The sequence below is a fragment of the Salvelinus sp. IW2-2015 genome, linkage group LG4q.1:29 (genome assembly GCF_002910315.2).
Source record: "Salvelinus sp. IW2-2015 linkage group LG4q.1:29, ASM291031v2, whole genome shotgun sequence".
Classification (NCBI taxonomy): domain Eukaryota; kingdom Metazoa; phylum Chordata; class Actinopteri; order Salmoniformes; family Salmonidae; genus Salvelinus; species Salvelinus sp. IW2-2015.
The window spans coordinates 8,319,196-8,339,176 of record NC_036842.1 but is presented as its reverse complement, the minus strand read 5'-3'; the positions used below and the strand labels follow the sequence as shown (position 1 = coordinate 8,339,176).

The 19,981-nt window shown below is 43.1% G+C and overlaps 1 protein-coding gene across 1 annotated transcript in view; it reads right to left on the bottom strand.

Annotated features, from left to right (window-relative positions):
• Nucleotides 1-19,981, bottom strand: part of LOC139027614 (tetratricopeptide repeat protein 28-like) — a 50,853-nt gene that overhangs the window by 15,162 nt on the left and 15,710 nt on the right. Inside the window, 1 exon segment of the mRNA XM_070443255.1 lies at nt 5-201. Coding sequence (XP_070299356.1) covers nt 5-201 — 197 coding nt within the window.

Sequence of the window (19,981 nt, the reverse complement as noted above, 5' to 3'; positions counted from 1 at the left end):
TCACCTCGAGTGATATGTGCAGTTCCTGCCGGTGGTAGCGTACAGCTTGGTCGTACATCCTCAGAGCGTTGTAGGCATTTCCCATGTTCCCATAGGCCCTGCCCTGAGCAGCATAGTCCCCCAGCTCCTGGACCAAACACAGGTGGGCCTTGTGGAGCTTCAACGCTGCATCGTACTCCCCCTTCATCTGGTGGATTATACCTGAAAGAGAGAGAGAGGCACAGAGAGGCGTTTTCAGTCCAGCGAGTGAGAGTGAGTGACGGCCAAACAGAGATTAGACATGAGGATGACCAATTAGGATCGCAGTCGACCGTCTGACACTGGGCCTGTTCAGGGGGACGGAACATTACGGAACATTCAGATAGGGAATTGTCGGGAAAAAGCGAATRGTGTCAGATCCCTGAATACACCGATGTCTGTGAGTGTGTGTGTAGGTATGGGAGGSTATCAGTGCTCGAATATCGGCATCAAACACAAGACAAGAGAAGGGAGGAATGAAAGAGGGAGCAAATGTGGAGGTGTCGAGACAGGGAGGAGAGGTAGGGCGTGTCGAGACAGCAGAAGTAGATGGATCAGTAACACACGGCCCTGATGTCTGTCTGTCTGATCCAGTGTGTGTGTGCGTGTGTGTTTGTAGGCCAGGGGTCAGTCTTAAAATGGAGTGGAGCATGAAATGAGCTAAGGTAGTTTGGCATTCTGAGTGGAGAAACGCTGTTTCCATTTGCTACTTTCTTTCATCCTGAACATAGCCATGATTTAACAAGAGAGGAAGTGCCTATCAGGTTTAGGTTAAAAGGAAGGGTACCTTCACACTTTCAATGTCCTTCTAATGTACATAAACATGTTGGTTAACAGTATATGTCAATAATACATGCATTTTTTTGTTACGTATGCCAAACACTTTTTTTGAAATCATTTCTTGCCAGGAACATTTGAAATGTAAGGCTTGAATAATCTATCAATGTAGGTCTAAACAGTGGCAGTGCAGCAATTTTCGTTTAACAACAAAAAATGTTCTGTTCTGTAGCTCAAAAGCCTTGTGAAAAGAAAGAAACGTTCAGGCAAAATAAGGTTCAAAGTTAGCATTAGAAAAATAAACAAACAGTATTTACGTTGGTGTTTGACATTCCTTCTGTTGAGAATCACATTACAAAATGGAAGTACTCTTTTACTCATTCAGAGCAGAGCATGGTTTTACACACAGTGACCTCTGCTGTTACGATCTGCGGTGGTTCCGCCTTTTGATCTATAGAAGTATGGAACCGCCCTCTCTGTAAATGTGTGGTTAAAGGTGTGGAGGTGCTGTAATCGGACGTAAACAGCAGAACTAGCATAGAAGGACAACTTTCCTTTGTCCATGTCTAGCTGAATATAGATCCTSTGCAGCTTCTGCTTGATTGTCTCTGGTACACCATCAAGCACACCTACAGTTAACTGTTTAGCTTTTTTAAGAACCGTTTTTCTTGCTAATGGACTCTTTTGCCACCGCTAATAACCAGTCGTCATTGTCCCCCACCTCCACCTCCCAGCTGTGAATCCCTGAGGTGAATCCCTTTGAACCCAGAATGTCTAAGTACCCACTAAACCTCTCTGGGTTGTCTGGAAGACTCCTATCCTCAGTCTTCATTCTTAGGCTGGTCAGGTTCTCTGAGAGATGGAGAGAGCATGCAGCTGTGTTTGGGTCCAGAACTACAGGTGTGCAGTCCAAAATTGACTGCATCTTCTGCTAGACCTATAAGCCAAGGTTGCCCAGGTGCTTGGCCACGTTGACCAGAGCTCCAGAGACAAGCGGAGGGTCCAGAGGAGAATCTCTGCTTTCTATTTCGCGGTCTTGTAGCTTTGCAGGAATGCGGTGTCATCACCCGACAGCTTCTCCTSTACCTCCCTGATTCTTTTAGACAGAAATGACATCCTTTTAATATTCTCCTCCTCTTCCTCCCTCAGCTTGGCTATTGTCTCTGCCTCTCAAATTCCTCTTTTATCTCTGTTTTCTGGGCCTGCGCCCCGWMGTGAGATGCCATTTTCTCCCAGGAGGGTATGGTCTTGTCAARGACAGCCATTTTATTCTGTAGGGCCGCCAGTGGTGTTCTGAGCTCCTCCCTCTGGGTAGCAGCCTTCTTCACAGAGTAGAAACTGTGGCCTGCATGCTCAGAAATACTCCACACACTCACGCTCCAGGCAGAACAAGCCAAGCTTATGTTAGTGGAGGCCACACACTTTGTGTGGGCCTGTGAAGTGTGTTTGGCGCATTGGAGCCTGTGGGGGTTCTCCATGCGAGGTCTCCTCTTTGGCCATCTTTCTGGGCAGCTGGCAGTCTGTGCACTGCTTCTCCCTCTGCAGGGTCTCAGGGTTGCCGGGAAACGTCTGTCTGCAGACAGAGCAGACCTTGGTCCCTCCCTGCTTCCAGGTGGCCTCCAGGCAGGTCCTGCAGAAGCTGTGGCTGCAGTAGAGGATGATGGGTCTGTGAAGATCTCACAGCAGATGGGACATGACATGTCATCTTCCAGAGGGGAGGGACATGACATGTCATCCTCCAGAGGGGAGAGACAGGCTTCCATCCTCTCTGGACAACTGGAGAGCGAATGAGAGAGAGGTTTTTAGAATGATATTTTTAAGAAAGTGAGAAAGAGCCAGTGTCAATGAGAGTGTGAGTACGTGTGTTGTGTGTTAGTGTGTTCAAATACAACGTTGGTTAGATATAGAGAGACTGTCTAAGAGGATGCTACAGTAGTCATAATGGCAGTTTAACTTTGCACAACTACCCTAGCTACGGAACTGTAAAGTGATATGTGATGCTCCATATCACAGTTATGGCTTAGCTACTGTAAAGTATAGCAAACAATTWTTCAACTAACCTGTTCCTGCCGATAATTTCTTTGTTCTCGATACGGGGGAAAAGTGTATCTTATACATGTCCAGTTGCAGGTGGTTCTATCAAATTTCTAATGTTTCTATTTCAAATGTATTCATTTGTTTAACACATTGTTGGTTACTACATGATTCCATATGTGTTATTTCATAGTTTTGATGTCTTCACTATTATTCTACAATGTAGAAAATAGTACAAATAAAGAAAAACCCTGGAATGAGTAGGCGTGTCCAAAGTTTTGACTGGTACTGTATATGAAATGTGGAAAAAATATCTTATAAAACATTTAAAAAGAAGCAATAAAACAAGAGACGGTGCAAAACAAATGTCATTAACTCATGAAAGAGAAAAGAAACAGAGATACGGTTTTAAAGCCGTTCAAAAATAAAGTTAAGAAAGGGTCCAGATATCTGCCTTTTCTTTGGGCAACATCCTAAAAGAAATGTAAGTTAGTAGCACGCTCATTCCCCCTCGGAACTTCTGTCCCACTGAGCTGGAACTTCTGTCCCACTGAGCTGGAACTTCTGTCCCACTGAGCTGGAACTTCTGTCCCACTGAGCTGGAACTTCTGTCCCACTGAGCTGTGCACACTGCCCAGCTCCGGCTCAGTGGAAGACAGTAGTTCAGAGGGGGGATGGAAKCTGTCATTCTTTACAGGAGYCCAAGTGTAGCACTTATTTGGTCATGGTCAATTACAATCTTGAAAGAATCATGTAGTCCTAGTTAAATGTGATTGCTGAGAAACTCAGTGTCTTTTTACAGTAAACTTCATAGGTTATCCAGTAACACAGGACATTGTTCACTGTCTCGGTATGGCTCACTGTATATGTCCATGTCTGCTGTGACGGGGAGCTAGAGAAGCAAGGGAGAGTGAGGAGAGTGATGTCAGTGCAGGCAGGCGCAGCAGCAGTGTTGATCTGTGATTGAGATGACTTATCCTCTAAAGTGAAAATAAACAGTTGCAGAACTGTATGGGCCCTGTCAAGATGTATCTTTTACAGTGATGGGGGGAAAAAAATATTATTTTTGACAATATATATCGTATTGTATCGTTTTGACAATATCACAATATATATTTTTGCGCTAAATGMCTGTACCTGCACCAAAACTCCAGTATTTTTCCTTCATAGCTTGTTCTGCATCTTCTCTTTAAATAGGGAGACAATTTGTTATCAGCACTTTTATTTCCATGACTGATCAAAACTAGTTTGGCTCATGGCTCTCTCTTGTCTCTCTGCAGCAGACATATGGTGAACAATACGTTTGGAACATTGAATCGCAATAAAATCACAGTATCGAATCACAATACATATAGAATCGTGAGAATTGCAAATACATATCTTATCCGCACCAAAGTATGGTGATAATATCGTATTGTGAGGTCCCTGGCAATTCCAAGCCCAGTGGCATCAACTAAAACATTTGRCTTCCTTTGGAAACCAGKCAATTMTCATACTTGAGTAAAAGTAAAGATATCTTAATAGAAAATGACTGAAGTGAAAGTCACCCAGTAAAATAATTATTGAGTAAAAGTCTAAAAGTATTTGGTTTTAAATATACTTAAGTATCAAAAGTAAATGTAATTGCTAAAATATACTTAAGTATCAGAAGTAAAAGTATATTAAGCAACCAGACGGCACAATTGTCTTGTTTAATTTTTGGGGGGTAGACAGGGGCACACTCCAACACTCAGACATAATTTACAAATGAAGCATTTGTGTTTAGTGAGTCTGCCAGATCAGAGGCAGTAGGGATGACCAGGGATGTTCTCTTGATAAGTGCGTGAATTGGACAATTCTCCTGTCCTTTCAAGCATTCAAAATGTAAAGAGTACTTTTGGGTGMCAGGTAAATTGTATGGAGTAAAACATATATTATTTTATTTAGGAATGTAGTGGAGTGAAAGTAAAAGTTTTCAAAAAAGGTAAGTAGTAAAGTAGAGTACAGACACCCCAAAAAACGACTTAAGTAGTACTTTAAAGTATTTTRACTTTAGTACTTTGCATCACTGCATGTACAGACACATAACATCATACTGTGGGCTCTCTTCCTTCAGCGATCATCACATATTCTTATCTACTTTTTTTACCCAGGTTAAAATCAAGAAGATGGCACTAGGCCCTACATTTACAATTGCATAGCTTGAATGAATCATGTAGTCCTGGTCAAATGTGATTGTTGATAGACCAACTCACTGTAAATGTGAGCTTTTAAAGTAAACTTCATAGGTTATCCAGTAACACAGGACATTGTTCACTGTCTCTGTCTGGCTCACTACATAGGCCCATGTCAACTCAAATGATCACTTCCTTGGACCTGGTGCCTATTGAGGCCACATATCTGCCACCCTTCGAAACGTTTTCTCAGGCCCTGCTGAGACTCATGTCCATGATACTGCAGAATCATACTACAGAATGCATTACTTTCACATCTTAGATACTACAAGTGTACAATCCACAGACCGGTTTGACCGGGGGGGCTCCACACCCTCCAGAAGTTGGAAAAGGTGCTCATCTCTGGAGAAATGGATAGTGTGGTCAACAAGTAGACAGAGTTGGAGCCCAGGGCATTGCAGGTGCAGCTAGCAATGCTAGAGTCTAACTACACATGCAGCACCTGCTCGCAGAGGGTCAAAATCATCAAGGACATGGTAGCAAAGGTGAGAAGTCTCTTTAAAACAAGTAGAAACCTTYGTGAGACTTTTTTGTTGTTGTTCCTGCATCCTCTGCTGAGGCTGAGAGAAGCTTCGGTGCCCTGAGAAGACTGAAAAGATGTCTCAGAACATCAATGACACAGAAGAGAATGAACAGTGTGGCTGTTTGCCATGTTCACTAGGAAAGTCTGGACAAGTTAGACAGGACAGAAATCTGTGTGGTCTGAGAACTTTTTCCACTTTGAAAAGCATGTTCAGTCAGCACAGAAGAAGCATGCTACACCCAAGGGAAGCTCAACTAATCCAACCGGCATTTGACAGGGATCTTACAAGAAGATTTCTGGGAGAATGTAATGATCGATTACTCAGGAAGTTCCACAGAGCATCAAGGAAGCTGCAGCTCTTTTGAAAAGGTAAGATTGAAACAATCTAGCTGGTAGGTTTGTGTCAAAATCTTGCCTTAGTGTGTAGGGCGARGTCCACGGTGCTGATAAAGCGCAGTGAGATTTTGTGCCATTGAACCTGTCACTTCTTGGTCAAAAGCGTTTKTTTTACTTTMATGTTTATTGTGGTATAYCATGATATAAGCAGAATTCAATAAAATTACAATGCAATAACCCAAATGATTCCCCTGGGTATAGCTACACATCGAGATGTTTCATTACATAAATAAATAAATTGTACTTTTATTGGTTTTCGTTGCTGTAAATGGAACTGTGCATATTGTTTATAGTCCGGGTGTTTATAGTCCACAATGTAAATAGTCCGGGTGGCCATTTGATTAATTGTTCAGCAGTCTTATAGCTCGGGGGTAGAAGCTGTTAAGGAGTCTTTTGGACCTAGACTRGSCGCTCCGGTACCACTTGCCATGCAGTAGCAGAGAGAACAGTCTATAACTTGGCTGACTGGAGTCTGTGACAATTTTGTGGGCCTTCCTCCTGACACCGCCTAGTATATAGGTCCTGGATGGCAGGAAGCTTGGCCCCAGTGATGTYKTGGGCTGTACGCACTACCCTCTGTAGCGCCTTARGGTCGGATACCGAGCAGTTGCCATACCAGGCGGTGATGCAACCGGTCAGGATGCTCTCGATGGTTCAGCTGTAGAACTTTTTGAGGATCTGGGGACCCATGCCAAATCTCTTCAGTCTCCTGYGGGGAAAAGGTGTTGTCGTGCCCTCTTCATGATTGTCTTGGTGTGTTTGGACCATGATAGTTTGTTGGTGAAGTGGACACCAAGGAACTTGAAACTCTCAACCCGCTCCACTACAGCCCTGTCGATGTTAATGGGGGCCTGTTCGGCACACTGCCAGGTCTCTGACCTCCACCCTATAGGCTGTCTCATAGTTGTCGGTGATCAGGCCTACCACTATTGTGTCGTCAGCAAACTTAATGATGGTGTTGGAGTCGTGCTTGGCCACGCAGTCATGGATGAACAGGAGTACAGGAAGTGATTAAGCACGCACCCATGAGAGGCCCCAGTGTTAAGGATCAGCGTCGCAGATGGGTTGTTGCCTACCATTACCACCTGGGGGGGCGGTCCGTCAGGAAGTCCAGGATCCAGTTGCAGAGGGAGGTGTTTAGTCCCAGGGTCCTTAGCTTAGTGGGCACTATGGTGTTGAACACTGAGCTGTAGTCAATGAACAGCATTCTCACATAGGTGTTCCTTTTGTCCAGGTGGGAAAGGGCCGTGTGGAGTGCGATTGAGATTGCGTCATCTGTGGATCTGTTGGGGCGGTATGCGAATTGGAGTTGGTTTAGGTTTCTGGGATGATGGTGTTGATGTGAGCCATGATCAGCCTTTCAAAGCACTTCAAGGCTACCGGCGTGAGTGCTACGGGGCGGTAGTCATTTAGTTAGGTGACCTTTGCATTCTTGGGCACAAGGACTATGGTGGTCTGCTAGAAACATGTAGGTATTACAGATTCGGTCAGGGAGAGCTTGAAAATGTCAGTGAAGACACTTGCCAGTTGGTCRGTGCATGCTCTGAGTACATGCCCTGGTAATCCGTCTGTCCCTGCGGCCTTGTGAATGTTGACCTGTTTAAAGGTCTTGCTCACATTGGCTATGGAGAGCATGATCACACAGTCATCTGGAACAGCTGGTGCTCTCATGCATGCTTATGGCCTTATACAGCTCATTGAGTGCGGTCTTAATGGCAGCATCGGTTTGTGGTGATAAATAGACAGATACGTATAATATAGATGAGAACTCTCTTGGTAGATAGTGTGGTCTGTGAATGTTGACCTGTAGATAGTGTGGTCTTATACAGCTTATCATGAGGTACTCTACCTCAGGCGAGACWAAACCTCAAGACTTCTTTAATATTAAACATTGCGCACCAGCTGTTATTGACAAATACTGTAGACACACACCCCCGCCCCTTGTCTTAACAGACGTAGCTGCTCTGTCCTGCCGATGCATGGAAAACCCAGCCAGCTCTATATTATCCGTGTCGTCGTTCAGCCACGACTCGGTGAAACATAAGATATTACAGTTTTTAATGCCCATTTCGATCGTAGATCATGGAGTTTGTTTTCCAGTGATTGCACGTTGGCCAATAGAACCGATGGTAGTGGCGATTTACTCACTRGCTTACGAATCATCACAAGGCACCCCGATCTTCTCCCTCTGTATCTCCGCCTTTTCTTCACGTGAATGAAAGGGATTTGGGCCTGGTCTCTGGAAAGCAGTGTATCCTTCACGTCAGACTCATTAAAGGAAAAATCTTTGTCCAGTAATCGCTGTTCTGATGTCCTTAAGCTCTTTTCAGTCATAAGAAACGGCAGCAACTTTATGTACAAAATAAGTTACAAACAAAATAGCACAGTTGGTTAGGAGCCCGTAAAACGGCAGCCATCCCCTCCGGCGCCATTTACTGCATTTGTTTACTGTTAATATAACTAGCCTAAATATAGATTGTGTCATGCCTTTATCAATCTGATATTTTGTCTACTAAGTGGTACTGCTGTTTTGTTCCGTTCGCATCCATTCACATTCGCAGTTGTGTCGGTATTCTAAACCAAATTGGTTCATTATTTTTGTTTGCATGCATGAATAACTAGGCTACTACTTTCAGCATTTAGTTTGCATTATTTTGGTAAGACAGCTCGGTGTATGGCTGCATTCACATATGGCAATTCACCTATTACAAACAGCTTATTTATCTTGTAGCCTATATTCATGACKGAAATGGCCTAGCTGTAGGGCATTGTCCATTGTGCTGATACAGCGCAGCAGAGGTAGGCTACAGATTTCAAAAACACTCAATGAGTCTCGGCATTTGAACTTTATCTTTATTGATGTATAGCGTGGTTGTATAAGCAGAATTCAATATATTTCCAATACAAGAGCCCAAAAATGTTTGGCCCCTGGCCAATTTCAGTTCACAATGAAGCATGACAGAGAGCTCTGGGCCCGGTTTCCCGATAGTTATGGAAATTAGGCTTACAAGTGTTTTTTAATGATGCATTTTTTTTAAACAACGGCTGAAGATCTAACATGCATTTCCCCAAACACCACGCAGAGAGAACGTTCGCTAAGGAGAAGGGTGTAATTGCGGCCCGCAATTCMGGGCGTTCCTGCATGTTGGCATTCCTGCAACTGCAGGAGCCCCTCTTTATATGTCTATTGGTACATTTTTAAGATAGGACAGACAGGGGTGCTCCAGTCCAGAAGGTGGCGTTAATGCACRATAACGTTGGATGCCAGACACCGATAAACCTCACAGAAGAAGGGGTGGGGGCGACAATGGTAGCTAGCTAACCGTACACCYGTAGACAGTGTCCTTCGCTTTCGACTGTCGGCCATGGTTTTCTGCAGTTCTGTTCACGATGGCGAGGGCAGGTGTTTGGCAGGCGGGACCGAGGTGGGAATTGTGCTAGCTTAGCCAGCTAATCCTAGGAGGACTAAGGAAGGCGGGGGCGAGTAGAAAGTGTCACCCTAGCCTCCGCCCTTCGTCCCCGCCTGTCGGGCACGGTTTTCTCCTGTACACAGCATGTGGGAGGCGGGGGTAGCATCATGTGTTAGCTATCTAACTAGCAAGCTAGCACACTGTCGCTATTAGCAAGCTAGCTAGTTAGCTAGCTCTCCCCCTAGCAACCGGTAGACTGTGTCCTTAGTCCCCACCTGTCGGGCACGATTTCCCCGCAGTTCGGTTAACGACGGTGAGGGCAGGTGTTTGGCAGGCGGGAGCGATGGACACTGTCTACCGGTATTGTTCCCGCTAACTAGCAAGGAGGGGCCAGTGGTGTGAAATCCTTTAAAGTACTACTTAAGTCTGTTTTTTTTTGGACTCTACTATTTACATTTTTGACAACTTTTACTTCACTACATTCCTAAAGAAAATAATGTACTCTTTACTCTATTTCCCTGAGACCCAAAGGTTACATTTCAAATGCTTAGCAGAACAGGAAAATGTTCAAATTCACACACTTATCAAGAGAACATCCCTGGTCATCCATACTGCCTCTGATCTGGCGGACTCACTAAACACAAATTCTTTGTTTGTAAATTATGTCTGAGTATTGGAGTGTGCCCCTGGCTATCCATAAAAAAAAATTATAATAAATTGGTGCTGTCTGGTTTGCTTCATATAAGGAATGTGAAATGATTTATACTTRTACTTTTACTTTTGATACTTAGTATATTTCAAACCAAATACTTTTAGACTTTTACTCATGTAGTATTTTACTGGGTGACTTTCACTTTTACTTGAGTCATTGTCTATWWAGGCATCTTTACTTATACTCAAGTATGACAATTGGGTACTTTTTCCACCACTGGCGGGGGTGAAAAAAACAAATAATCTGCTCTCGGGTCACCTTTCTCCATTCAAATCTTACCTTAACGTTAGACTTTTTCCACAATACTGATGATGTATCAGCTTCTATAGAGATATTATCGACTATGGTTGCAAATATTGAGGCGGCTTATTCTAATACTTACCCTATAATAATGCACTAAATCAAGATTTGGCACATTATTGRGCACMTTAGGCTACACATCATTAAATATATTGAGGAAAAAATTGGACAGTAGCTAAATAGCCAAATAAAACTCAATTGAATGAACATAAATTGGATTTCAATATCATTGAAKTATATAGGCCTTTGGCCTATACTGTAGGTTCCGCAAACTCAATTCTGGACCTTGAAGCCAGTTCCACTGCATTTTTCATTGTTCCCGTCTAATCAGGGACTGATTTAGACCTGGGACACCAGGTTGTGTGCAATTAATGATCTTACCTRGTAGGGTAAGAGTTGAGTACCCCTGCTGTAGGTATTCATCTCYGTTTTAATTTGAAGCATCTTTTTATTCTTTGATTGTTTGCAATAATTGCAAAGACATTGGCAACTTTGTATTTGAAGTTGACTACAAATAAACACTATTTAGCGGAGGTGAACTTCTATGTTTAGCGGAGATCTTCTGTGTTGAAAGTGAGATGCGGAAGGGCAAAAAATGCATCGTAGCTTTRKATGAGTGGTCTGAGGCAGGCGTTAAAGGGAAATTCTGTCACTTTTCAACCCATATTCAACATCTCCAGCACCAAAGTWGTGTCTACATACACTGAGTGTTCAAGACATTAGGAACACCTGCTCTTTCCATGACATAGACTGACCAGGTGAATCCAGGTGAAAGCTATGATCCCTTATTAATGTCACCTGTTAAATCCACTTCAATCAGTGTAGATGAAGGGGAGGAGACAGGTTAAGGAAGGATTTTTAATCATTGAGACGAGGATTGTGTGTGTGCCATTCAGAGGGTGAATGGGCAAGACAAAATATTTAAGTGCTTTTGAACAGGGTATGGTAGTAGGTGCCAGGCGCACCAGTTTGTGTCAAGATCTGCAATGCTGCCAGGTTTTTCATGCTCAACAGTTTCCCATGTGTATTAGGAACGGTCCACCACCCAAAGGACATCCAGCCAACTTGACACAACTGTGGGAAGCATTGGAGTCAACATGGGCCAGCATCCTTGTGGAACACTTTTGACACCTTGTAGAGCCCATGCCCCGACGAATTGAAGCTGGTCTGAGGGCAAAAGGGGGTGCAACTCAATATTATGAAGGTATTCCTAATGTTTTGTACACTCAGTATATGTGAAAACAGCGCTTTTCTATGATCTGTGCTTTAAAAGGTAAAGTAAAAAAATAAATGCTTCTCTGACATCACAGGGTAGGATCAAAGTAAAAAAACTGTGATTTTCAAAACCTGCAACGAGTTTCTAGCCCAGGGGAGGGTATTTTCTTGCTCCCCACATCCCCGGGAATCTCATAGTGTTTGAAAATCACTTTTTAAGATGTTGTAACTTTTGATGGTAGAACTTTTAAACTTTATATTGTTTTCTACAAAACTTTTTCACATGATGTATTGTGCGGGAGATAATAAAATTGYGGTTGAAAAGTGGTGGAGTTGCCCTTTAAGCCTAGTTCACATTATCCCTAAGCACTCCATTACGTTGCGCCGGATGTCATGCATGTCAACAGGGACGTCAACAACGGAGTGGAATCGCATCGCCCCCTTGTGGTAGAAGGCTCCGGTGCAAGATGGATGCTGCATACTTTGACATTTTCCAAACTTTGCGTCGTCTTTAATCCAGCCAAAGTCTGTCAAAGAACAGGAAGTTACCAAACCACAGCAGAAGATTTTTGGTGATGGCTTCATGGGATAACTAGCAACAATTACCAATTCCTATGTGATTATTTTAATAGTAATATTAAATAATATACATTGGCTGTTAAGACAATTACTGTATATGACTTTAAAAAGAAAGGAGAACTAAGAAACTTCTCATATAATTAAGTAAAATGCCTTTATGGCATGTTCAATGGAACAAAGATTTTAAAACTCTTGACACGTTTAGGCCGAATGGCCTTCGTCAGGGAGTACAAAGATACAATGATACAATGTCTTTTTGAACAAAGCTGTAATGTGACAAAGCATGGTCACAGAACAGCCAATAGTTATAATTAATTGGACAACACCTAGTAAACAACACTATACATTCAAAAGTGAGAGGTATGCTATCCAAATGCACTTCAGGGTTGATTGGAAAATGCAAAAGACATCGTATCTTTGTACTCACTGACATGCAGCCGAAACGCATCAGTTTTTAAATCTTTGTTTCATTGAACATATACACAACAAATAAAGGCAATTTCATTTATGTGAAGATTGCCTTGGTTTTTCTTGCTTTTTGATGACAAATGTACCCCTTTTACAAAAGAGCATCTTCTGTCTACCAAAACCTACTATTGTGTACCTTAGCAGTGCTTCCCTTTTTTCCAAAATATATTATACGACTYTTGCCTCCCATTTAAGTTTAWTGTGATGYTAATGACATTWGTWTTTWATGATAATTATTAGGTGGCGGTTGCTAGCTACAGTGGTGTCTTCAYCCTAGTCTAGCTGCTAGCTATCTGCTCTGCAGTGCAAGCTAGCTTGACTTGCTATAAATTTAGAGAAACAACTTGTAGAAAAGTTACTAAACAAAACATATTTTATTATCATCTGAAACAATACATGTATCCTGTTTTGAATGAAAAGGTCATATTTTGCAATTTCCCAAAATAAATGCGATCTCTGACGAGACCTCCATCTGGTGTTACAAACACTACACTTATCCGCTCAGTAGCGGGGCAAGACTCAGTGAAGATGACATACGGCGTAATGAAACACGTCACAATGTGTCCGGAGCATTAGACTACAACCGTTTTCAAGTGGAACATTTCATAAGTATGTTTTTGGGAAACAGCTCTGAGATTTAACAATGCTCCTACCAAGGTTCTAATGGTGAATTTAGRCTTAAGATGCTTTTTGGAAACCGGGCCCTGGGCTGTTTCCATTCAATTGAACGTTAGCTCCTTTCTGCCAGCCTAAACACAGCCCTGATGTAACAGAAGTGAATAGTAGGTTATTTATATAAAGGTACTGTAGCACTTTCAAGGTCCTACTAAATGTACACAAARATGTTGGTTACTGGTAGTGCGCCGTGGTGTGCCGCTGCTAAATGCATATAGGGGAAACTTCGGAAGTACAGCATGGTTTTATCCTGATAGCTTTTTTGAGAGCTGTTTTTCCTGCTAATGGACTCTTTGACCACAGTCGTCATTGTCCTCCACCTCCTAGCTGTGAATCCCTGTGGTGAATCCCTCTGAGCCCAGGACYTCAGGGTAACTGACAAACCTCTGGGTTGTCTGGAAGACTCTTACCAACAGCCTTCATTCTTAGGCTGGTCAGATCCTCTGAGAGATGGAGAGAGCATGCAGCTGTGTTTGGGTCCAGAACTACAGGTAGGGCGGCAGGTAGCGTAGCAGTTAGAGCGTTGGGCCAGTAACTGAAAAGTCGCTGGTTCGAATACCTGAGTCGGCGAGGTGAAATGTGTACTTCACAATGTGCTTCATCTTGTGCCAGACCCTGATGCCAAGGTTCAACCAGAGCTCCAGAGAAAAGTAGAGGATCAGGAATAGGGATTAACATGGGTCCCGGGAACACTTCACATTTCCTCAAAAAAGACCCGGAAAATTACCACACTCCCCCAATGTCACACTAATGCAATTCCACAGAACACACAACATGCGCAGCAGCAGCTCACCAACAAATAAAATAGCACATTTTCCAATCAGGTTCTCGCATTGAAACCTTTAGCCTAGGGTATTTACTTCACACAAAGTCGCTATAAATCCAAACCACATGCGTAATTGACACTGCCGGACTGCACAGGCAACCCGAATGCAGTTAATAAACCCTACAGGAAACCCTTKCAGTATAGCCTATAAAATAATGTTTGCTTCTGAGCTGTCATTGCACTCTTCAGACAGTCACAAATTTGCTAAGCCTATGCACAATTCACTACATAGGCATCTCTGTCACAGACATGAAGTCTGTTAACAATTCAGTGAGGCATGAGGGAAAATTCTATCTTCTCCAGACCTGAGCCTAGCCTCCCACTATGACTTGGGAAAGCATGCAGTTTATTAGGCTACGGATTAAATAAGTTATGATGAATTTCACAGGGTGGTGAAAGTGCACGGTGATGAGCTTGATGCTCCTTTCCAATACATATTGAGGGTCTAATTCTGAGAACAAATAAAAAAGAATCCATACAAATTAGCTGTTTCCATCAGGCCTGTTGTGACATGTTTTTATCTGACATGTACTTTACTCACATAAAAAGGTTGGATGAAACCTGGTTAGTGGCACTGGCAGTCTATACATTTCGGGAACTGAACTTTGTGCGACGATGCGAGTATGTGCATGCGCGTGTGTATGATGATGATGTGTGCGTGTGAAAAAGAGAGGCGACTTATTCAGTAAGCTAAGTGTGAAATGGGATCCTTGGACGGGCAACTTTGATGGGGGTGGGGGCCACAAAAGAATCTGAACTCATCATGAGGGGCCGCAGTGGCTTGCGTGTCTGCGTGCCCACATCCATACCCATGCATGTAATCAGAGCCAGCCCTAGCCTTTTGGGGGCCCTAAGTGACAAAACCTTTTAGCCCCTCTTGACAGCAGAGATACATTTTTTAATTTTAGAGTTAATTTCCTGCAATTCTACACATTTTGCCATTGGGTGTAGAGAACATGTTGCAGTTAAAGAAAGTTTGCTGCAAATCTACACATTTTACCATGGGGCGGAGAGATTTTGCAATATAATAACWAATTTCATGCAAATCTACAAATGTTGCCATAGGGTGAAGAGAAATGTTTGCAGTTTTTAATATGATATCTGAGTGAGAGTGACTAACAKAATCAATGGTGGCCCGCGGTTGGTAATTCGACCATGATTACTACAAGTTTAGAAAGCTGTCCGCTAGACTAACTTATCAATGTAAAATGTTTTAGCTGACATGGGTTAATTGAGTGACTGTCAGTGACTGACATAACAGAGAAACTGCTGATGCACAGCAACATTTCAAAAATGCAGATTGTGTATTCTACTATTCTAACTCTCAACAGTATGTTGAAATGACGTCTGTGCCCAGTGGGATAATTCATTTCTATCTAAGTCTAAGTAATTCAGCCACTAGCTGAAAGAGTAAATATTGTTTATATGCAGAGTACTATTAATCTGTTATGTCATTTAAATGCCCACACTAGTAAAAATTCGAGCTGAAAGACAATTGCCACAGCATAACCATGATGTTGCACGAAGATGTAAGTCAATATGTCATTGTTTTAGTCAAAGTTGGCTTTGATATATTTGGGCTTGAAGTGCCAAATCCGAATGTGTGTTTTATGTGTCTTTTCCTATGAGATGATGTGCAAATTATTTTCAGCCTACATTTCTTATCAGAGCTGGGTTTTATTTTAATGGTACCACCCACCAGCATGGCATTATTTATTCATCAGAAACACCTGCAAAGTTTGTGAGTCATGACTGAGCTGAGCAATATATATATATATATATATATATTTTAAATGCCTTCCTCACCATCTTAAATAAACATGCCCCATTCAAGAAATGTAGAACCAGGAACAGATATAGCCCTTGGTTCTCTCCAGACCTGACTGCCCGTAACCAACACAAAAACATCCTATGGCATGCTGCATTAGCATCGAACAGCCCCCGTGATATGCYACMTTTCAGGGAAGCTAGAAACCAATATACACAGGCAGTTAGAAAAGCCAAGGCTAGCTTTTTCAAGCAGAAATTTGCTTCCTGCAACACAAACTCAAAAAAGTTCTGGGACACTAAAGTCCATGGAGAATAAGAACATCTCCTCCCAGCTGCCCACTGCACCGAAGATAGGAAACACTGTCACCACCGATAAATCCACTATAATTGAGAATTTCAATAAGCATTTTTCTACGGCTGGCCATGCTTTCCACCTGGCTACCCCTACCCCGGTCAACAGCACTGCACCCCCCACAGCTCCTCGCCCAAGCCTTCCCCATTTCTCCTTCTCCCAAATCCAGTCAGCTGATGTTCTGAAAGAGCTGCAAAATCTGGACCCCTACAAATCAGCCGGGCTAGATAATCTGGACCCTTTCTTTCTAAAACTATCTGCTGAAATTGTTGCCACCCCTATTACCAGCCTGTTCAACCTCTCTTTCGTGTCGTCTGAGATTCCCAAAGATTGGAAAGCAGCTGCGGTCATCCCCCTCTTCAAAGGGGGGGGACACCTCTTGACCAAACTGCTACAGACCTATATCTATCCAACCCTGCTTTCTAAAGGTCTTCGAAAGCCAAGTCAACAAACAGATTACCGACCATTTCGAATCCCACCATACCTTCTCCGCTATGCAATCTGGTTTCAGAGCTGGTCATGGGTGCACCTCAGCCACGCTCAAGGTCCTAAACGATATCTTAGGTCCTAAACGACCTGGCCAAGGCTTTCGACTCTGCCAATCACCACATCCTCATCGGCAGACTCGACAGCTTGGTTTTCTCAAATGATTGCCTCGCCTGGTTCACCAACTACTTCTCTGATAGAGTTCAGTGTGTCAAATCGGAGGGTCTGTTGTCCGGGCCTGGCAGTCTCTATGGGGTGCCACAGGGTTCAATTCTTGGACCGACCCTCTTCTCTGTATACATCAATGATGTCGCTCTTGCTGCTGGTGAGTCTCTGATCCACCTCTACCAGATGACACCATTCTATATACTTCTGGCCCTTCTTTGGACACTGTGTTAACAAACCTCCAGGCGAGCTTCAATGCCATACAACTCTCCTTCCGTGGCGTCCAATTGCTCCTTAAATACAAGTAAAACTAAATGTATGCTCTCTTCAACCGAGTCGCTGCTGCACCTGCCCGCCTGTCCAACATCACTACTCTGGACGGCTCTGACTTAGAATATGTGGACAACTACAAATACCTAGGTGTCTGGTTAGACTGTAAACTCTCCTTCCAGACTCACATCAAACATCTCCAATCCAAAAGTTAAATCTAGAATTGGCTTCCTATTCCCGCAACAAAGCATCTTTCACTCATGCTGCCAAACATACCCTTGTAAAACTGACCATCCTACCAATCCTCGACTTCGGTGATGTCATTTACAAAATAGCCTCCAATACCCTACTCAAATAATTGGATGCAGTCTATCACAGTGCCATCCATTTTTGTCACCAAAAGCCCCATATACTACCACACCACTGCCGACCTGTACGCTCTCGTTGGCTGGCCCTCGCTTCATACTCGTCGCCAAACCCACTGGCTCCAGGTCATCTAGCAAACCCTGCTAAGGTAAAGTCCCCCATATCTCAGCTCGCTGGTCACCATAAGCAGCACCACACTATAGCACGCGCTCCAGCAGGTAATACGCTGCTGGTCACCCCCCACAATAACAATCTTCCTTTGGCCGTCGCCTCCTTCCAGTTCTCTGCTGCCATGACTGGAACGAACTACAAAAATCTCTGCAACTGGAAACACTTATCTCCCTCACTAGCTTTAAGCACCAAGCTGTCAGAGCAGCTCACAGATTACTGCACCTGTACATAGCCCATCTATAATTTAGCCGCAAAACAACTACCTCTTTCCCTACTGTATTTATTTATTTTGCTCCTTTGACCCCATTATTTCTATCTCTACTTTGCACAATTTTCGCACTGCAAATCACACATTCAGTGTTTACTGCTATATTGTATTTACCCATGGGCCTTTTTTTGCCTTCACCTCCCTTATTCACCTCACTTGCTCACATTGTATATAGACTTATTTTTCTACTGTATTATTGACAGTATGTTTGTTTTACTCCATGTGTAACTCTGTGTTGTTGTATGTGTCGAACTGCTTTGCTTTATCTTGGCCAGGTCGCAATTGTAAATGAGAACTTGTTCTCAACTTGCCTACCTGGTTAAATAAAGGTGAAATAAAAATTAAAAATTAAAAAAATATATATAACAGATAATACACTATATATACAAAAGTATGTGAACARGCCTTCAACTTAGTGGATTCGGCTATTTCAGCCACACCCGTTACTTAAAATCGAGCACACTGCCATACAATCTCCATAGACAAACATTGGCAGTAAAATGGCCCATACTGAAGAGCTCAGTGACTTTCAACGTGGCACCATCATAAGATGGTCAGTTCGTCAAATTTCTGCCCTGCTAGAGCTGTCCTGGTCAACTGCAAGTGCTGTTAACYTGAAGTGGAAATGTCTAGGAGCAATAACGGCTCAGCCGCAAAGTGGTGGGCCACACAAGCTCACAGAATGGGACTGCCGAGTGCTGAAGTGCATAAAAAATGGTCTGTCCTCGGTTGTAACACTCACTACCGAGTTCCAAACTGCTTCTGGAAGTAATGTCAGCAAAATAACTGTTCGTTGGGAGCTTCATGAAATGGGTTTCCATGGTCCGAGCAGCCGCACACAAGCCTAAGATCAACATGCGTYATGCCAAGTGTCAGCTGGACTGGTGTAAAGCTCGCCGCCATTGGACTCTGGAGCAGTGGAAACGCTCTCTGGCGTGATGAATCACGCTTCACCATCTGGCAGTCCGATGGACAAATCTGGGTTTGGCAGATGCCAGGAGAGCGCTACCTGTCTAATGCATAGTGCTAAGTTTGGTGGAGGAGGAATAATGGTCTGGGTTGTTTTTTCATGGTTCGGGCTAGGTCAAGGGAGTTCCAGTAAAAGGTAACTCCAACTCCATATTAATGGCCATGATTTTGGAATGAGATGTTCGACGAGCAGGCGTCCACATATTTTTGGTCATGTAGTGTATTTGGCTACCTCAAAGATGGTTGATGAATGAAGATAGTTCACTCAGGCCGTTTACCATTGCAAAAATGTGTGAGTTCCGGTCTCCTTAACGCGGTGGGTCTCCCAAAGACACCAATGCAATATCAGCTGGGTCTYGTTTACTTAGTTCATTGACTTTCATTGAACCAGAAAAAAACTGTGGTGTGTCTCGCTTCCTCTTCCGTCTCTCACTATAGCCTACACTTGGCTGTCTGAGCCATGGAGCAAATTAAAATAGGGGGTGCAAATCTAATGTTTTTTCACCTCCACTTTCTTTTACCAGCAAATTTATCATAATCCATTGGATAATTTGTCKAATTTCACTTATTTTTTAGCTAGTCTGAATTAAAAAATATATGACCATTTTATAAATAGTAAAATTGTGTGATATGATTGCATTTTAGAACCCCCTCTCCACTCAAGATGAATGGTTTTGAGAGTCTGATAAACGTCAATCCTCAACATGTCAACAACTCGTAGGCATGGTTTACCTGTGACTCATCTCTCGACAATAATTATTTTCACCTAACTTACAATTTCTTAACTGAAATGGTGCTCACATAACATGCATTAGCTAGCTAAGGATAGCATGCTAGCTAGTTACATTGACAGCTGTCAGTTGGTGCCTTATTTGTTGTTATTTCTCTGCTACATGTGGAAATCACCACAACATTCCCACACCCAAATCCTGAATATGCATAAAGGCGTCAGCATGCTTCAGTTCGGCTGGTGTCTAGGTGACCCGAACGAGTGTGCTTGCACTCCCTTAAAGGTGCA